The sequence below is a fragment of the Pipistrellus hanaki genome (assembly GCF_964339955.1).
Source record: "Pipistrellus hanaki genome assembly, chromosome: 5".
Lineage (NCBI taxonomy): Eukaryota > Metazoa > Chordata > Mammalia > Chiroptera > Vespertilionidae > Pipistrellus > Pipistrellus hanaki.
The window spans coordinates 1,901,246-1,916,234 of NC_140507.1; the positions used below are offsets into that span (position 1 = coordinate 1,901,246).

The following is a 14,989-nucleotide window of genomic DNA, read 5'->3' on the forward strand; positions in this document are numbered from 1 at the left end:
CAGTGCCCCTCACCCCCCCCTCACACCGTCCAGGCTAATCCCTGAGCTCAGACCCCCAGGTCTGTCCTCCCAACACCGGCTGCTCCCCTGCACCCAGGTCCTGCTTCAGGGGCCCTGCACCAGTGCCCCTGCCGGCTCCGGGGACCCATCGCCCCCTCAGGCCATGTCCCCACAGGCCGAGAGGGAAGCAGCGCTGCACCCATTTCACGGAGGACAAACTGAGGTGAGAGAGAGGGAGAGGGAGGAAGCTGGAGGACAGGCCGGGCTGAACCCGGGAGGCCCTGCACCCCCTGCCCTCAGCGCCTGCTGCCTCGTCCACGTGCAGCCCATTTCTTCGTGGGCAGCGGGCCTGTGCGCCCAGCTCTCCGCCGCTCTGTGTGGGCTGTCCCAGTCTCCACTGTCCTCACTGCTGGGGCACCTTAGTCACCAGCAGGCCAGGCCTGGCCAGTTCACCAACGCTGTTCCCATCACCACCCCCCAGTCCCTGCCCCCCGCTCCCCCGTCTCCGGGAAAGCCACTCGGAGGGGACCCCGGGGCATGGAGCCGGAGTATGTGCCCCTTCGCCTGCCTCCTCACTCAGGTGCCGCCCGCGCGGTCCCCTCCTGCTGTGGCCAGTGTGACAACGTTCCTCCTTCGGAGAGGAAGGGAGAGGGAGGGAGAGGAACATCCATGATGAGGGAGAATCATGGATCGGCTGCCTCCTCCACGCCTCCTATTGGGGATCGAGCCCACAACTCCGGCACATGCCCTTGGCTGGAATCGAACCCGGGACCCTTCAGCCCGCAGGCCAACGCTCTGTCCACTGAGCCACACCGGCCAGGGCGGGATGTCCCTCCTCTGTAGGCTGATTGACAGTGTGCTGTAGGCAGAGACTGCAGTTTGCTTCTCCGTGGACTGGAGGATGGGCACCAGCTGGCTTTCGCCTCTGGCTCTTGTGATGACGCTGCTCGAACCCGGGCGGGCCAGTGTGCCGGAGCCCGCCTCCGGCTCTTCCGGGCATGACCCGGCCGTGGCACCGCGGGGCCTCCGGGCATCGGGGGGCCGGCTGGAGAGGAGGCTTCCCTCCCGGCGGCGGGCGAGGACGGTGGCTGGAGGCCGGGAGCGGCTCTGGACGGACAGACCCCTCTCCCCGCAGCGGCCGGCGGGGCCTCGGCCTCCGCATTCCCTCCGGGGAGCGGGGCGAGCAGCACGCGGGGCCTGCGGCTCGGTCCCCGGGACTGGAGGCCGCGGCACACTCCCCGCGGCTCGGCTCCAGCGCAGCGGCTCCCAGCCCCTCGGCCGGGGGATGTGCTCAGAGCACACGCAGCTCCGGCCAGCACGGGCCCCCCGCACCCCTGCCTCCCAGCGCGGCCTGCTTCCCCGGGGGCTCCTGGGCGGCCCCGCACCCCCCCCCCCCGCACCCCTGCCTCCCAGCGCGGCCTGCTTCCCCGGAGGCTCCTGGGCGGCCCCGCACCCCCCCCCCCCCCCGCACCCCTGCCTCCCAGCACGGCCTGCTCCACCGGGGCTTCTGGGCGCCCGGGGCCGGGTGGGTGCGGGGAGGCGCTGGCCGCCCTGCAGCCGCCGGGGACTGGGGCTCGGCGGGCAGAGCTGGCGGTGAGGACGGGGAGAGGGGAGCCCGGTCATTCCCGGGCAGCAGTGAATCAGCCGGGAAACTCCCCCAGACTCCCTTCTCGCCGTAACCAGCGCCTTGTTAAGCCGCTGAGTCAGACAGAGTTTTCCTTTCAGTGTCTTCTCACCGAGGCTGAGGGGTCCCCGGGGTCCCGCCCGTCCGGGGTGAGCGGCGAGGACATGCCCGAGGCGCCTGCGGGCGGAGGTCTGGCGGTGGTGTCCCCTCCTCCAGGCGCCGCGGGGCGGGTGCGGCTCCTGCGGGCAGCCCAGGGCCTGGAGCAGGCGGCTCCGTGGCGGGCACTGGGCCTGCGGAGGGTCCTCACAGGGGCCGCTCTGGAGGGAGACTCAGCCCACACTCCGTCCCGGCCCCTGCTGGCGAGGCCTCACTTCCTCCTCCGGGACCCTGCAGATGGGCCTCTTGTTCGCGCCCCAAAACTGCCCTCCTCCTCCCACTCAAGGAGCCCTCAGTGCCCTCAGCCCCGCGGTCCCGGACAGGGACCTCAGCCCCGCGGTCCCGTGCCCGCTTAGCGGACTGCGGGGTCTGGAGTCCCGGAGGCTGAGGGCAGGGAGGACCGAACCAGGACAGCCCGGAGGCAGGGGACAGGGAAGGCCTGGCCCCCGGCCTCTGCGCCCCCCTCTGCCTCCACTGGCCTGACTGCGGCCACAGCCTGGCCCAGGGGCACACACAGCCTGCCCACTGGGGCGGCAGGAGGGCAAAGAGCAAAGCCACTACTAGTTGCTGGGGTACCGGACCTCCCTCCAGTCTCCGGGCCGTGGCAGGGCCCCGGTGCCTGGGCCGTGGCAGGGCCCGGTTCGCCCAGACCGTGCCGCCCAGTAGGGGTGGCACTCATCATGCGTGGCTTTGCCATTTCAGTTATTCCCGGTGAAGTCAGCTCCTCGGTCACACAAGCCACCTTTCCGATGCTCAGTGGCCACGTGTGTGCCTGGAGGCTCTCGGATTGGACGGAGCAGATTCCAGAACATTCCATCATTGCAAAAAGGTGTACTGGGTCGCATGCCTGCCCTGACCCCTGGGACCCCTAGTCCTGGGTCAAAAGCACCAACACTGGCCTCCGCGGGCTCCAGGGCGGAGCGGGAGCCTGCCCGGAGGAGGTGTGAGTCCACCCTTAGGACCAGCAGGGTGCTGGCAGCTGCAGGGCCCAGGAACAGCATGTGCAGCGCCCGCCCTGTGGATGGGCGTGAGGGAGTGCGGGGCGGGGCGGGGCGGCGGAGGTGGGCGGCTCTGGGCCCTGGGCCCTGGGGTGGGGCAGGGACAGGGTTAAGCTGAGGGAGCAGGACCAGACCTGCAGGGAGGAAGCCTCACTGCCTGGGGGGTGGGGGGCGGGATGGAGCCTGAGGGTGGTGGAGGCGACTCCTGGGGGGAGAGGCGGGGGGAGGGTGTGTGTGTGTGTGTGTGTGTGTGTGTGTCACAGACTCAGAACCCGCCAGCTGGGAAGAGCGGCTCTTGATGGCCCAGCTAAGCCTGGAGCTGAGGGACCGGGGGAAGGTGACCTGCCATCTGACAGTTGACAGCGGAGGTGAGGCTCGTGGCCTTGCTGCTGAGGTTTCCCGGGGCAGGTGCGGCGCCTGGTGCAGGGGTGGGGGTGGCAGCCGGAGGGGAGGCAGCCGGGAGGGGAGGCTGAGCCTGGCACCAGCCAGCAGTCTGTCCGGCCCGGGATCGGCCGCTCCTGGCAGGGACATGTTGGCAGGCCCGGGCACTGCGGGTGCTAATGTCCTCTTAATTAGCCGGGCGCTTGCCAGGCACCCGCCACGCGGCTCCGTGCAGAGCGGGCCGGGGCCTTGGCTGGGGCCGGAGGGCGGCCGGGGGCCTCGGAGGGGGGCGGCCTCTGTGCTGGGGCCGGAGGGCGGCCGGGGCTCGGAGGGGGGCGGCTGGGGGCCTCGGAGGGGACCGGCCTCTGTGCCGGGGGCGGGAGGGCGGCCGGGGGCCTCGGAGGGGGGCGGCCGGGCCTCGGAGGGCGGCCGGGCCTCGGAGGGGACCGGCCTCTGTGCCGGGGCCGGGGGGCGGCCGGGGCTCGGAGCTGCTTGCAGAGGCCCCTCAGGCCCCCGGCGTCGCTGTCCGGGGAAGCCAGGGAAAGGGCTGCTGGGTCAGGGTTCCAGGACCAGCACAGGGCCGGCCGGCGTCACCCCTTTGCTCCAGCAGAGCCGCCCCGCCCCCTCAGCTGTGCTCCCCAGCAGCGCATCCCTCCTCCTGGGGACCCTCCTGGAGCTGTGGTAACTCTGGGGTCCCCCCCAAGACAACAGCTCCTCCTGGGGCCTCTGCAGAGACGGTGACGGTGCGGCCTGGATGGCACAGCTGGGGGCCCGCGGGCAGCGGGGAGCCGGCCTGCCAGGACCCGCCCTGGGCTCCCGCGGGGGGGCACAGTCGTACCAGGCCGCACCGCGGGCACCGCGGGGGCAGCGAGAACACAAGAGCCATTCACGGCTGGGCCCAAACCGAAGAAACAACAAAAATCTCCAGAAACAGAGCGACGCCTTTCTCCATCTCAGTGCCTATCAATATCGCCACATGGCTGTCAACCAATCAATCAATCAATCAATCAGGAAACTCTGCCTGCTCTGCACCACCCGGGCTCCCTCCCCGGCTTCCGAGTCTCCGGACACTGGACACTTCCTGTCGGGCGAGGTCACCGGGCCCCGCCTGCAGGCCCCGCCCGGTCCCTCCGGGGAGCGGGGACAGGACGCCATTGTTCCGGCCCCACAGGAGCCACCACCCGAGCCGCCCCGGAGCCAGGGCACGCGGGGACTGGGGGCCGGGCGGCCCTGCCGGGCTGGAGGGAAACGAGGCCGCCGGAGGGCCGGTGAGCCAGCTCGGAGCCGTCTCCGAGCCTGGAGACCGGGGCCCCCCCAGCCGGCCGCCTCGGAGAATTCCGTGCCCACGGCCGGGCAGGGCTGTCGGCGTGAAATCCCCAGGTGGCCCTGGCACAGAAGCCAAGGCTGGGAGCCGAGTCCGTGGCACGGAATTGCCACGAACGAGGAACAGTGCACGCCCATCCCGAGGCCCGCACGCCGGGACGGACACATGCTTCCCGTGGCGTGTGGGCCACGCGGGGCGGAGACACGCACACAGCGTCGGCTTGTGGCTGGGGTTTCCCCGTGGGGGGCGGGCTGTGCCGGCCACGGCAGGACACAGCCCAGTGCCCGTGCACACGCAGGCACAGACCCCGTGCGCCAGGCAGTGGAACGCTACGCGGCCGTGAAAAGAACAGGCAGCCGCTTCCGTGAGAAAAACGGCTGAGACACATCTGACAACAAAAGCAGGTTGAAAACACTGTTTAAAACGGAGAGAAGAAAACTAAGAACAAGAAACAGACCGCGCTTGCTTGTGTCTGTGTACAGAGAGGAAAACACAGAAAACAAGCCTGACAGCAGGTCCCGAGGCGGCGGCGGGGGGGACGGGGAGGGGCATGAAGGCCCTTTACATTCTTGGATCTTTAAACTCCACATTGTCTATTTGGAACAATCCGGCACCTTCCGGCCATGTCCCAACCCCCCAGTCTGGCACCCACAGCCGTCCCTAAACGCCTGCTCTCACCCAGCCCCTCACTCTGAGTCTGGTAGCGGCCGGATGTCCGGTCTCCCTAACTGGACCCTGTCTTCCTGGGCCCTGAGAGGTCGGAGACCGCGTCTGAGAGGCCCCAGGGACGCTCTGACCCCCTGGGTGGGGGGTTTATATCTCTTCTACAAAAAAGAGAAACGAGGCTCAGAGAGGTTAAGTAACTTGCCAAAGTCACACAGCCAGTGAGATCCTAGCTTCAAGCCTCAAACCGAGCCGGTGCTTTCCCGGCCCGGGAGGGTGTGCTGTGGGGGGTGCTATGGGTGTGCCAACCTCGGCCCTGGCGCTGCCAGTGAACCCACGGAGGTGAGGTCACTCCTGCTTCCCTGGAGAAAACCCCCGGAGGGGGTGCCAGGGGCGGCACAGGCCCCGGGGGCCAGCGGGGGAGCCGGGCAGTGCCCTGCTTTCGCCCGGAGACCGCGTGGGCAGCCTGTGGGCAGCCTGTGGTCGCGCTGGCATTCCAGGGGCCGGCCTGGCACGCGGGGAATGTCCCAGCCAAGGCCTTGCCTTCGGAGAGGCCCGGGAAGGGGAAGTGCCCCGGACAGCACAGGGGATTCCGCTGCAGGGGGTCCCCCTGAGGGTGGGGAGTTGGCGGCCTGAAGGATGAGGGTGCCACCCGCCCTGCGTCCTCTGACCCTGGGGTACCGGGTACAAAGCGGAGGGCACCCTGGCCCAGAGGCGGCCCTGGGCTCACCCTCCCTGCCCTCACTGTCACCCACCGCCCCGAGGCCACAGCCCCGCTCCTGCCACGGAGACCAGGGGGCGGCCCGGCTGGGCGGGGCCGGGCCCCGGGAGCTGGTCTTCACGGCGGGGTCCTGGGAGGGGGCCTCAGGGAAACCCCATCCCCCCCTCCGCCCCCGCCCCGGCCCCTCCGCACCCCCCTCCCCGCTCCCTCCGCCGCAGGGCCGGGCTGCGAGGCGCGGGCGGGAGCGCTGGGGTCTGCAGACCCGCCCGCTGCCCGCCGCCCGCCGCCCCGGCCCCGCGGGGAGGGGGCTTCTGGCGGCTCCGCAGGCTCTGCGCTCAGCCGCCCCGCCGCCCCCGCAGCCCAGCCCCGCGCTCCCTCCGCGGGCGGGGGCTCCGGGGGTCGGGCTCCCGGGTCTGGGCGCGGGGCCGGCGCGGGGGGCGGCGGCGGCCACGGCGGGGCTGCGGGGCCGGGCGGGAGGCGGGGCCGCCGCCGATCCCCTCCCCCTACCCCCTCCCCCCGGGGGGCGGGCCGTGACGTCAGCCTATAAGGCGGGCGGGCGGCTTTGTGCGGCGCTGCGGCGCGCACCGCGGACGGTCGGGAACAAAGGAGCCGGGCGCCCCGCCGCCGCCGGGACCCGCACCCGCACCCTCCGGGCCCCGCACCCTCCGGCCCCGCACCCCCCGGGCCCCGCCGCCATGGCCGCCAACGGCGCGGCCGAGCCGCTGCAGATCCAGTTCGGCCTCATCAACTGCGGCAACAAGTACCTGACGGCCGAGGCGTTCGGCTTCAAGGTGAACGCGTCGGCCAGCAGCCTGAAGAAGAAGCAGATCTGGACGCTGGAGCAGCCGCCCGACGAGGCGGGCTCGGCCGTGTGCCTGCGCAGCCACCTGGGCCGCTACCTGGCGGCCGACAAGGACGGCAACGTGAGCTGCGAGCGCGAGGCGCCGGGCGCCGACTGCCGCTTCCTGCTGCTGGCGCACGACGACGGCCGCTGGTCGCTGCAGAGCGAGGCGCACCGCCGCTTCTTCGGCGGCACCGAGGACCGCCTGTCGTGCTTCGCGCAGAGCGTGTCGCCGGCCGAGAAGTGGAGCGTGCACATCGCCATGCACCCGCAGGTCACGCTCTTCAGCCTGGCCCGCAAGCGCTACGCGCACCTCCGCGCGCGGCCGGCCGACGAGCTCGCCGTGGACCGCGACGTGCCGTGGGGCGTCGACTCGCTGGTCACGCTGGCCTTCCAGGACCAGCGCTACAGCCTGCAGACGGCCGACCACCGCCTGCTGCGCCACGACGGCCGGCTGGTGGCGCGGCCCGAGCCCGGCACGGCCTTCACGCTGGAGTTCCGCGCCGGCCGCGTGGCCTTCCGCGACTGCGAGGGCCGCTACCTGGCGCCGTCGGGGCCCAGCGGCACGCTCAAGGCGGGCAAGGCCACCAAGGCGGGCAAGGACGAGCTCTTCGCGCTGGAGCAGAGCTGCGCCCAGGTGGTGCTGCAGGCGGCCAACGAGCGCAACGTGTCCACGCGGCAGGGTGAGTGGGGATCCCCCCATCCCCCCGTCCCCTTCATCCCCCCCAATTCCCCCCCCCCGTCCCCTCCATCCCCCCGCCCCCTCCGTACTCTCCCCCTTCCCTCCATCCCTCCCATCCCCCCGTCCCCTTCATCCCCCCGCCCCCTCCGTACTCCCCCCCCCCCCGTCCCCTCCATCCCCCTTCCCGTCCTCCCCATCCCCTCCATCCCCCCTCCCGTCCCTCCCCGATCCCCCTCCATCCCCCTCCATCCCCTCTATCCCCCTTCCCGTCCTCCCCATCCCCTCCATCCCCCCTCCCGTCCCTCCCCATCCCCTCCATCCCCCTCCATGCCCCCCGTCCCCGCACAAAGCGCATCCACCGGGCCCCCGGGTCTCCCGCCCTTTCCGCCCGGTGCGCCCCCGCCCGGCGCCCAGCCGGAGGGGGGCGGGCGGGGCTCTGCGGCTTCGGGCGCCGCCGCCCACCCCCTCCCCGGCCCCTCCCGGCGCCGTCCTGGGCTCCGACCCCCCGGCCCAATCGGGGCTCCCCACGCGCGCGGGCCCCTGGGGTCGGCGGGCCCCGCCTCGGGGAGGGGGCCCTCCCCCGTCCGCGGACCTTTGGCCTCGAGGGCAGAGGGGGGGGTCCTCGCGGGCCGGCGCCCCCGCCCCAGGCCGCCTGCCGGGAGGCTCTGATCCCCGCGGGGTGCGCCCCGCCCCCGCCCCCCTCCACCCCCGCGGCGGGAGGGGTCGCTCCGCTGCCCCCGGCCCGCCCGCCCCCGCCCCTCCGGGGCCGCGGCCTTTGTGCCCCGGCCGCCCCTCCGCCCTCCCCCCTTTGTCCGCGGCTCCGGGAGCGAAAACCAGATGCGCCGGGGGAGGGGCGGCCTGCTCCGCCGGCCCCTGCGGAGGGCGCCCCAAACCCCAAACCCGGGCTCAGGCCGGGGCCGGACCCCCTCCTCCGCCAGGCCCCCCGCCCCCCAAACCCCGGGCTCAGGCCGGGGCCGGACCCCCTCCTCCGCCAGGCCCCCCGCCCCCCAAACCCCGGGCTCAGGCCGGGGCCGGACCCCCTCCTCCGCCAGGCCCCCCGCCCCCCAAACCCCAAACCCGGGCTCAGGCCGGGGCCGGACCCCCTCCTCCGCCAGGCCCCCCGCCCCGCGCACCCCAAACCCCAAACCCGGGCTCAGGCCGGGGCCGGACCCCCTCCTCCGCCAGGCCCCCCGCCCCCCAAACCCCGGGCTCAGGCCGGGGCCGGACCCCCTCCTCCGACCAGGCCCCCCGCCCCGCGCCCGGGCGCCCTGCTCCGCGGTGTCCGGGGCGCTCCGCGCGGGTCCCGCTGGGAGCCCCGCCGCCCCCGAGTGAACCCGCCCGAGCCCCGCCTCCCGCCCTCTCCGAGCCAGAGGGCCCCCTTTGCCCCCCTCCTCCTGCCCCCCTCGGTGAGGGAGGCCGTGATTCCCGGCCGCAGAGGCCCAGCCTCCGGAGGCAGCGGGGTCCCCGGGCCTCCCGCCTCCCCAGGGCTGGGCTTAGGCCCGGAGAGGTGAGGCCCCCACAGCTGGAAGCACGTGCAGAACCGGGTCTTCCTGACCGGAGCCGCTCTGATCTGCCCCCCTGCGGCCTCCCGCCGCTGGCACACGTGGCCCCCGTTCTCACTGCACCGGCGGCAGGCTCCCCACTTGCTCAGACCACGAGCCCCTGGCACCAGAGACTCGGAGGCCTGAGTGGGGAGCCAGGGGCAGTTCTGGACGGTTCCCTGGGGGGTGCCCTCCTTGGGGCCGGCCAGCACCCCGGGGCCAGGGCGGAAGTCAGCCTCCAGGTTACATGGGGGGGGTGCTTGCTGAGCACCGGGAAGGCAGCTCAGGCGGCGGGCGTGGCGGCAGGCCCTGTGCAAAGGCCCGGGGCAGGAAGCCGCTGAGCTGGAGCAGCCAGGCCCCGCCGGGACAGGTGCCCGCTGCTCCGGTGAAGCTGGGTGCCCTGGTGATCCAGGCTGAGGGGGCAGGAGCACCGGAGCTTGGGCGGAGAGGGGTGCGGGCTCATCTGAGTTTAGGGGAACAGGACTGGGGGAGGGGCTTTGGGCTCTCACAGTGGCTGACCCTGGGTCTCCGGTGGGTGAGGAGGACCGAAGGACCCAGGTGGGCATCGGGGGCGTGGGGGTGTCCGCGGGGGCCATTTGGACTGGCCTGCGTGGCAGAGACAGCGCCCAGCACCCGGGGAGAGGCAGCCAGGCAGGAGGATGGGGCTGGTGGCTGAGGGGTGGATCATCCGCAGGCCTCCCGCTGCCTGGCGGGGGCGGGGGTGGGGCGGCCTGCTCTCCTGCCTCGGTTTCCCCACCTGTAGGGCTGGCTCCAGGCTGCCCGAGCACATTCTCAGCCAGCCTTTATTTCTGGGGGGAGGCCATGGGCCTGGTGCCCAGCGCTGATGAGCGTGGCACGTGGCGTGTCCAGGGCCTGGGAGGTGTGGCTGTGCTCACAGGTGAGGACCGGCGTGGACGGGGAAGGATGGCGAGGGCACTGTTCCCTGGCAACCTGCCCGCCCTGGCTCCGGCCCCGGCCTGGGTAGTGCCTCACCTCCCAGGGACGCCGCACTGAGGAAGCGCCCGGTCCAGCCGCAGAGGCCAGGCTGGCTGGCGGAGGAGGGCTGGGCCGCCTGGGCTTTGCAGGATGTAGAGGAGTTCTCAGGAGGCGGGCACAGCAGGCCCGGGAATGGCTGAGGCCAGGGTGGGGGAGGCATTGGAAGTGCAAGAGGGACTGGAAAGAGAAGAGGGGAGGGGGAGGGGGCACCGGCCAGGCTGCTTCCACACCCCTCCCCTGAAGAGTGAGGGTTCGGGGAGCTCCCTGGGAGTGGCTGAGGCTGAAGGGGGTGGGGATCCAGGTGTCTGGGCTCTGGAGGGAGGGTGGGTGTGCCCAAGGGCTCCATGGGGCCCTTCCCCCCACCCCCACCCCCACCCCGTAGCCGTACGGCCTCCCTCCTCCCTCGGGCTCCTCTGGCCTATGACTCAGGCTTTCTATGCAGCTGTTGATGTAAAGAAAAATCCCAAAGAAAACCCTGTTTCCATGGTAACCCAGCTCCAATTAGAGGCTGCAAGGCCAAGAGGGGCCTCCCTGTCTGGGCCTGGCCTTGAGCGGGAGGGGCCGAGCCGGATTGCAGGGAGGCATACCCCCTTCCCCCCCTCCCCCCCTTCCTGTTGTCTGCGTGGCACGGGCCCAGACCCCCCGCCTCCGGGCCCAGACCCCCCGCCTCCGGGAGAACGGAGGGGGCCCTCCAGGCGGAGGGGAAGGTGTCCCCGAGGCCCCGCGCTGGGCCCTCGCCACAGGCCCGGGCCCTCTCCTCAGGCCTGGGACCGGGTGGGTGTGCGTGGGAGCAGGTGGCGGGCGTGGCCCTGGGCGTGGACTGTGGACGGCGCCCCCTTTGTTCCTCTGGGAGGCAGGACGCAGTGGCCATTCCGTGGTCCGAACCACGTGTGCCCCACCCCGTCCATAGCGCGGAGGGCGGAGGGCCTGGCAGTGCTTTCTCTCTGGGTGACCTTGGCCAAGGACACCGCCTCCCTGCCTCAGTCTCCCTCGTGTGAAGTGGGGGTGAAGGTCCCCAGGCGTTGGTGCTGTTGTGGGGACCTGTCATGGGGTGAGAGTGGGAGAGCGGAGGGTGGGTCCCGGAGGTGCTCAGACCCAGGCTCCCACTGGAAGGGACACCGGACGCCCATCACGTGGCCCCGCCTTCTGGAGGCTCCGGGCCCAAAGGGCAGGCGCCTGTGGCCGCGGCTCTCAGACCAGGCGCCCGGGTGTGAGTCTGTCTGTTGGGAGCAGCTCACATGGGAACCGAGACGTGGGGGCTCCGGGGTCCGCAGGGAGGATGTGTGGCTTGGTGTTCACCGTGTGCGAGCTCCCACACGCCCTGAGAGCCAGCCTCAGGCTTCACTCCGGCTCTCGGAGGCGGGAAGGGGGGCGTGGCCAGGCACTGGCCCCGGCTGGGCACTGCCCCTCCTCCCTCTGTCCTCTGTCCCTCTGTCCTCTGTCCTGTCCTCTGCCCTCTGTCCCCTGTCCTCTGCCCTCTGTCCCCTGTCCCCTGTCCTCTGTCCTCTGTCCCTCTGTCCCCTGTCCCCTGTCCTCTGTCCCTCTGTCCATCTGTCCTCTGTCCCCTGTCCCCTGTCCTCTGTCCCCTGTCCCCTGTCCTCTGTCCTCTGTCCCCTGTCCTCTGTCCCTCTGTCCATCTGTCCTCTGTCCCCTGTCCTCTGCCCTCTGTCCCCTGTCCCCTGTCCTCTGTCCTCTGTCCCTCTGTCCTCTGTCCCCTGTCCTCTGTCCCTCTGTCCATCTGTCCTCTGTCCTCTGTCCCCTGTCCCCTGTCCTCTGTCCTCTGCCCTCTGTCCTCTGCCTGCGTCGCCATGGTGGTTGGTTGTTTTTAAAGCAAATCCTGGCATCATGGCGTTTCATCTCGAAACGTTTGTGAAATCGGTGGTTACATAACCACCCGGTGAACAAGGATTAACCCTCCGTATCTCACCGAGGGCCTCGTGCGGTCCATCGGCTCCGGGATGTCTTTCTGCGGTTGGTTTGCTGGAAGGGGTCGGTTCTGTCATCAAAGTGACAGGGACGGGCTGCAGTTGGCTTGCCCTGGCTGGCGCCGTCCGCCCCACGCCGGCCTTGGCTCTGCCCCGCGGGCGGGCGTGGGTACCAGCTGGAGGCTCTCCCCCCCAGGCATGGACCTGTCGGCCAATCAGGACGAAGAGACCGACCAGGAGACCTTCCAGCTGGAGATCGACCGCGACACCAAAAAGTGCGCCTTCCGCACGCACACGGGCAAGTACTGGACGCTGACGGCCGCCGGGGGCGTGCAGTCCACCGCCTCCGCCAAGTAAGTGCCGCCCGCCCCGCCCGCCCCGCGCCCTTCCCGGCGGCCGGCGCCCTGACCGCCCCCCCCTCCCCTCCCCTCCCCAGGAGCGCCAGCTGCTACTTCGACATCGAGTGGCGCGACCGGCGGATCACACTGCGCGCGGCCAACGGCAAGTTCCTGACGGCCAAGAAGAACGGGCAGCTGGCCGCCTCGGTGGAGACTGCAGGTAGCTGAGGCCCCCCGCTGCCGCCCTGTGGGGTACCCCCCGTCACTCACCGGCACCCCAGCCCGCCCTGTGCTGGGCGTCCCCCATGCTGTCCCAGGGCGGGCTGCAGGGCCACCCCGGGCTCCCGCTCTCTGGTCCCAGCCACACACAGACATCCACACACACCCACACACACTCACACACACTCACACCCACACACACACACCCACACACACTCACACCCACACACACCCATACACACTCACACCCATACACACACACACACACTCACACACACACTCACACACACACCCACACACACACACCCACACACACACACACCCACACACACACACACCCACACACACACACTCACACCCACACACTCACACACACACCCACACACACACTCACACTCACACACACACCCACACACACTCACACACACACACCCACACACACACACACACACCCACACACACACTCACACTCACACACACACACACCCACACACACACACTCACACCCACACACTCACACACACACCCACACACACACTCACACACACACACTCACACTCACACACACACACACCCACACACACTCACACACACACCCACACACTCACACACACACACACACCCACACACTCACACACACACACACACACACACACACACACCCGCACACACACCCACACCCACACACACACCCACACCCACACCCACACCCACACACTCACACACACACACACCCTGAGTCTCCCCTCCCTCCCGCCCAGGGGACACCGAGCTCTTCCTCATGAAGCTGATCAACCGGCCCATCATCGTGTTCCGCGGGGAGCACGGCTTCATCGGCTGCCGCAAGGTCACGGGCACGCTGGACGCCAACCGCTCCAACTACGACGTCTTCCAGCTCGAGTTCAACGACGGCGCCTACAACATCAAAGGCAGGTCCTCGGGGCGGGGGCGCCCAGGGGCGGGCCCCGTCCTGGCGCCCAGCCTGGCCGCTTGTGACGTGGTTGGGCCATTCATTCCAAGCCCCAGAGGGCGGGTGTCCCGAGGCCACCAGTGGCTCTGATCGGAGGGAGACTTTGCAGCCCCCAGGCTGGCTGGAGCAGGAGGAAGGGGCTCCGGAGAGGAGGATGCACCCACCCCAGGCTGTGGGACCAAAACCGTGGGGGTGGATGGGGGAACAGCGGGATGGCAGGGGGGCTTGGGGGAAGCGGACAGTGCAGGGGGGGACGGAACAGGCCTGACGGGGCCCCGCCCCTCCCCCAGACTCCACAGGCAAGTACTGGACGCTGGGCAGCGACTCGCTGGTCACCAGCAGCAGCGACAGCCCCGTGGACTTCTTCTTCGAGTTCTGCGACTACAACAAGGTGGCCATCAAGGTGGGCGGCCGCTACCTGAAGGGGGACCACGCCGGGGTGCTGAAGGCCTGCGCGGAGACCATCGACCCCTCCACGCTGTGGGAGTACTAGCCGCCCCCCGCCCCCCTTCCATCCCCCCCGCACCCCCCCCCCCCGCTAATTCCTCTCCAGGCGGCAGCGCCCGGGGAGGCAGCCCCTGGCTCTCCTACTGGAACCGGAGAAAATGGCGTCCCCCCGTGGCCTCTCCCAGGTCAGCCCTGCGGCCTGGCCTTAGCGGCCCGGGACCCTCCGCCCTCTCTGCCGTGGGCGAGGCTGGCACCTCTTCTGACCTCAGACGACTCTGAGCCTTATTTCCCACCGCGGCTGAGGAGTGGGGGCTCAAGCCTGGGGGTGGCGGGGGTTTAACTGGAATCTCCTGCCCCGCCCCCCAGCCCAGGTTCCCCCCAACTTCCCAGCAGCCGGGCCCTGGCCCAAGCCCTTCGGTGGCCCCTGGGGCCCCAGCCCTGCACCAGGAGGAGCGCCTGTGGGGCCCGGGCTGAAGCCGGTGCCCGTCTCTGTCCCCTCCGCACGGAGCAGGCCCGCCCGGCGCCCCTGCGCTCGGCCCTCTCCTGTCTCTCCCTGGCTAACTGGAAGCAGAAAATGACCAAATCAGTATTTTGTTTTTTTAATGAAATGTCATTGTTGGAGGTGGCGCAGGCGAGCCTCGGGCCGCATCTCCGGCCTCGTGCCCCTGCTCCCTGGTGGTCCCACCGCCCGGGGGCGCTCGCCGGCCCCGCCCAGCCAGAGCCTCCAGCCGGCGGATTGGTGCTCCCGTCTGACTGGCTCCTGGGTCTCGGGTGGGACGAAGCCGGTGTCGCCCTCCTGTGAGGAGACACCCAGCCCCCAGCCGCACCCCTGCCAGCCCCCGACCCCCTGCCCGCCATGCATCTCACTCTGGGGGTCTTGGTCTTTTATTTTTTGTAAGTGTCATTTGTATAACTAAATGCCCATGATAGTAGCTTCAGACTGGAAAGAGCAAAATAAAATAACGCAAAGGCAGCCTGTGTGTGTGGGGATGAGAGCAGCCGGAGGGCGGGCCCGGGGCCCAGGGGGCTGCGTAGCCAGGACACCCCCGGGGACAGGAGGCCCTGCAGAGGGCACGGCTCCCACCAGGGGAGGCGCTGACTCTGTTCCTCAGTGTCCCGCCGCCTGGGGCCTGGCAGGAGGCTTTGTGGTGGCTGTGCCTGCG

General features: G+C 70.6%; 1 protein-coding gene across 1 annotated transcript; it reads left to right on the plus strand.

The window, feature by feature from the left end:
• The first annotated feature begins 6,430 nt into the window (after positions 1–6,430).
• FSCN1 (fascin actin-bundling protein 1) lies at positions 6,431–14,795 on the plus strand. The gene is made up of 5 exons (XM_084886184.1): positions 6,431–7,391; positions 12,049–12,205; positions 12,289–12,410; positions 13,171–13,338; positions 13,670–14,795. Exons 1-5 carry the CDS (start codon positions 6,563–6,565, stop codon positions 13,870–13,872), a joined length of 1,479 nt encoding a protein of 492 aa, XP_084742310.1. The 5' UTR covers positions 6,431–6,562; the 3' UTR covers positions 13,873–14,795.
• The last annotated feature ends 194 nt before the right edge of the window (positions 14,796–14,989 follow it).

Bases quoted from the DNA above. Each gene is read 5' to 3' on its own strand.
- FSCN1 (XM_084886184.1), top strand. From the start codon at position 6,563: ATGGCCGCCAACGGCGCGGCCGAGCCGCTGCAGATCCAGTTCGGCCTC. The intron at 7,392-12,048 runs GTGAGTGGGGAT...TCTCCCCCCCAG, and splicing joins CAACGTGTCCACGCGGCAGG to GCATGGACCTGTCGGCCAAT. The intron at 13,339-13,669 runs GCAGGTCCTCGG...CCCCTCCCCCAG, and splicing joins CGGCGCCTACAACATCAAAG to ACTCCACAGGCAAGTACTGG.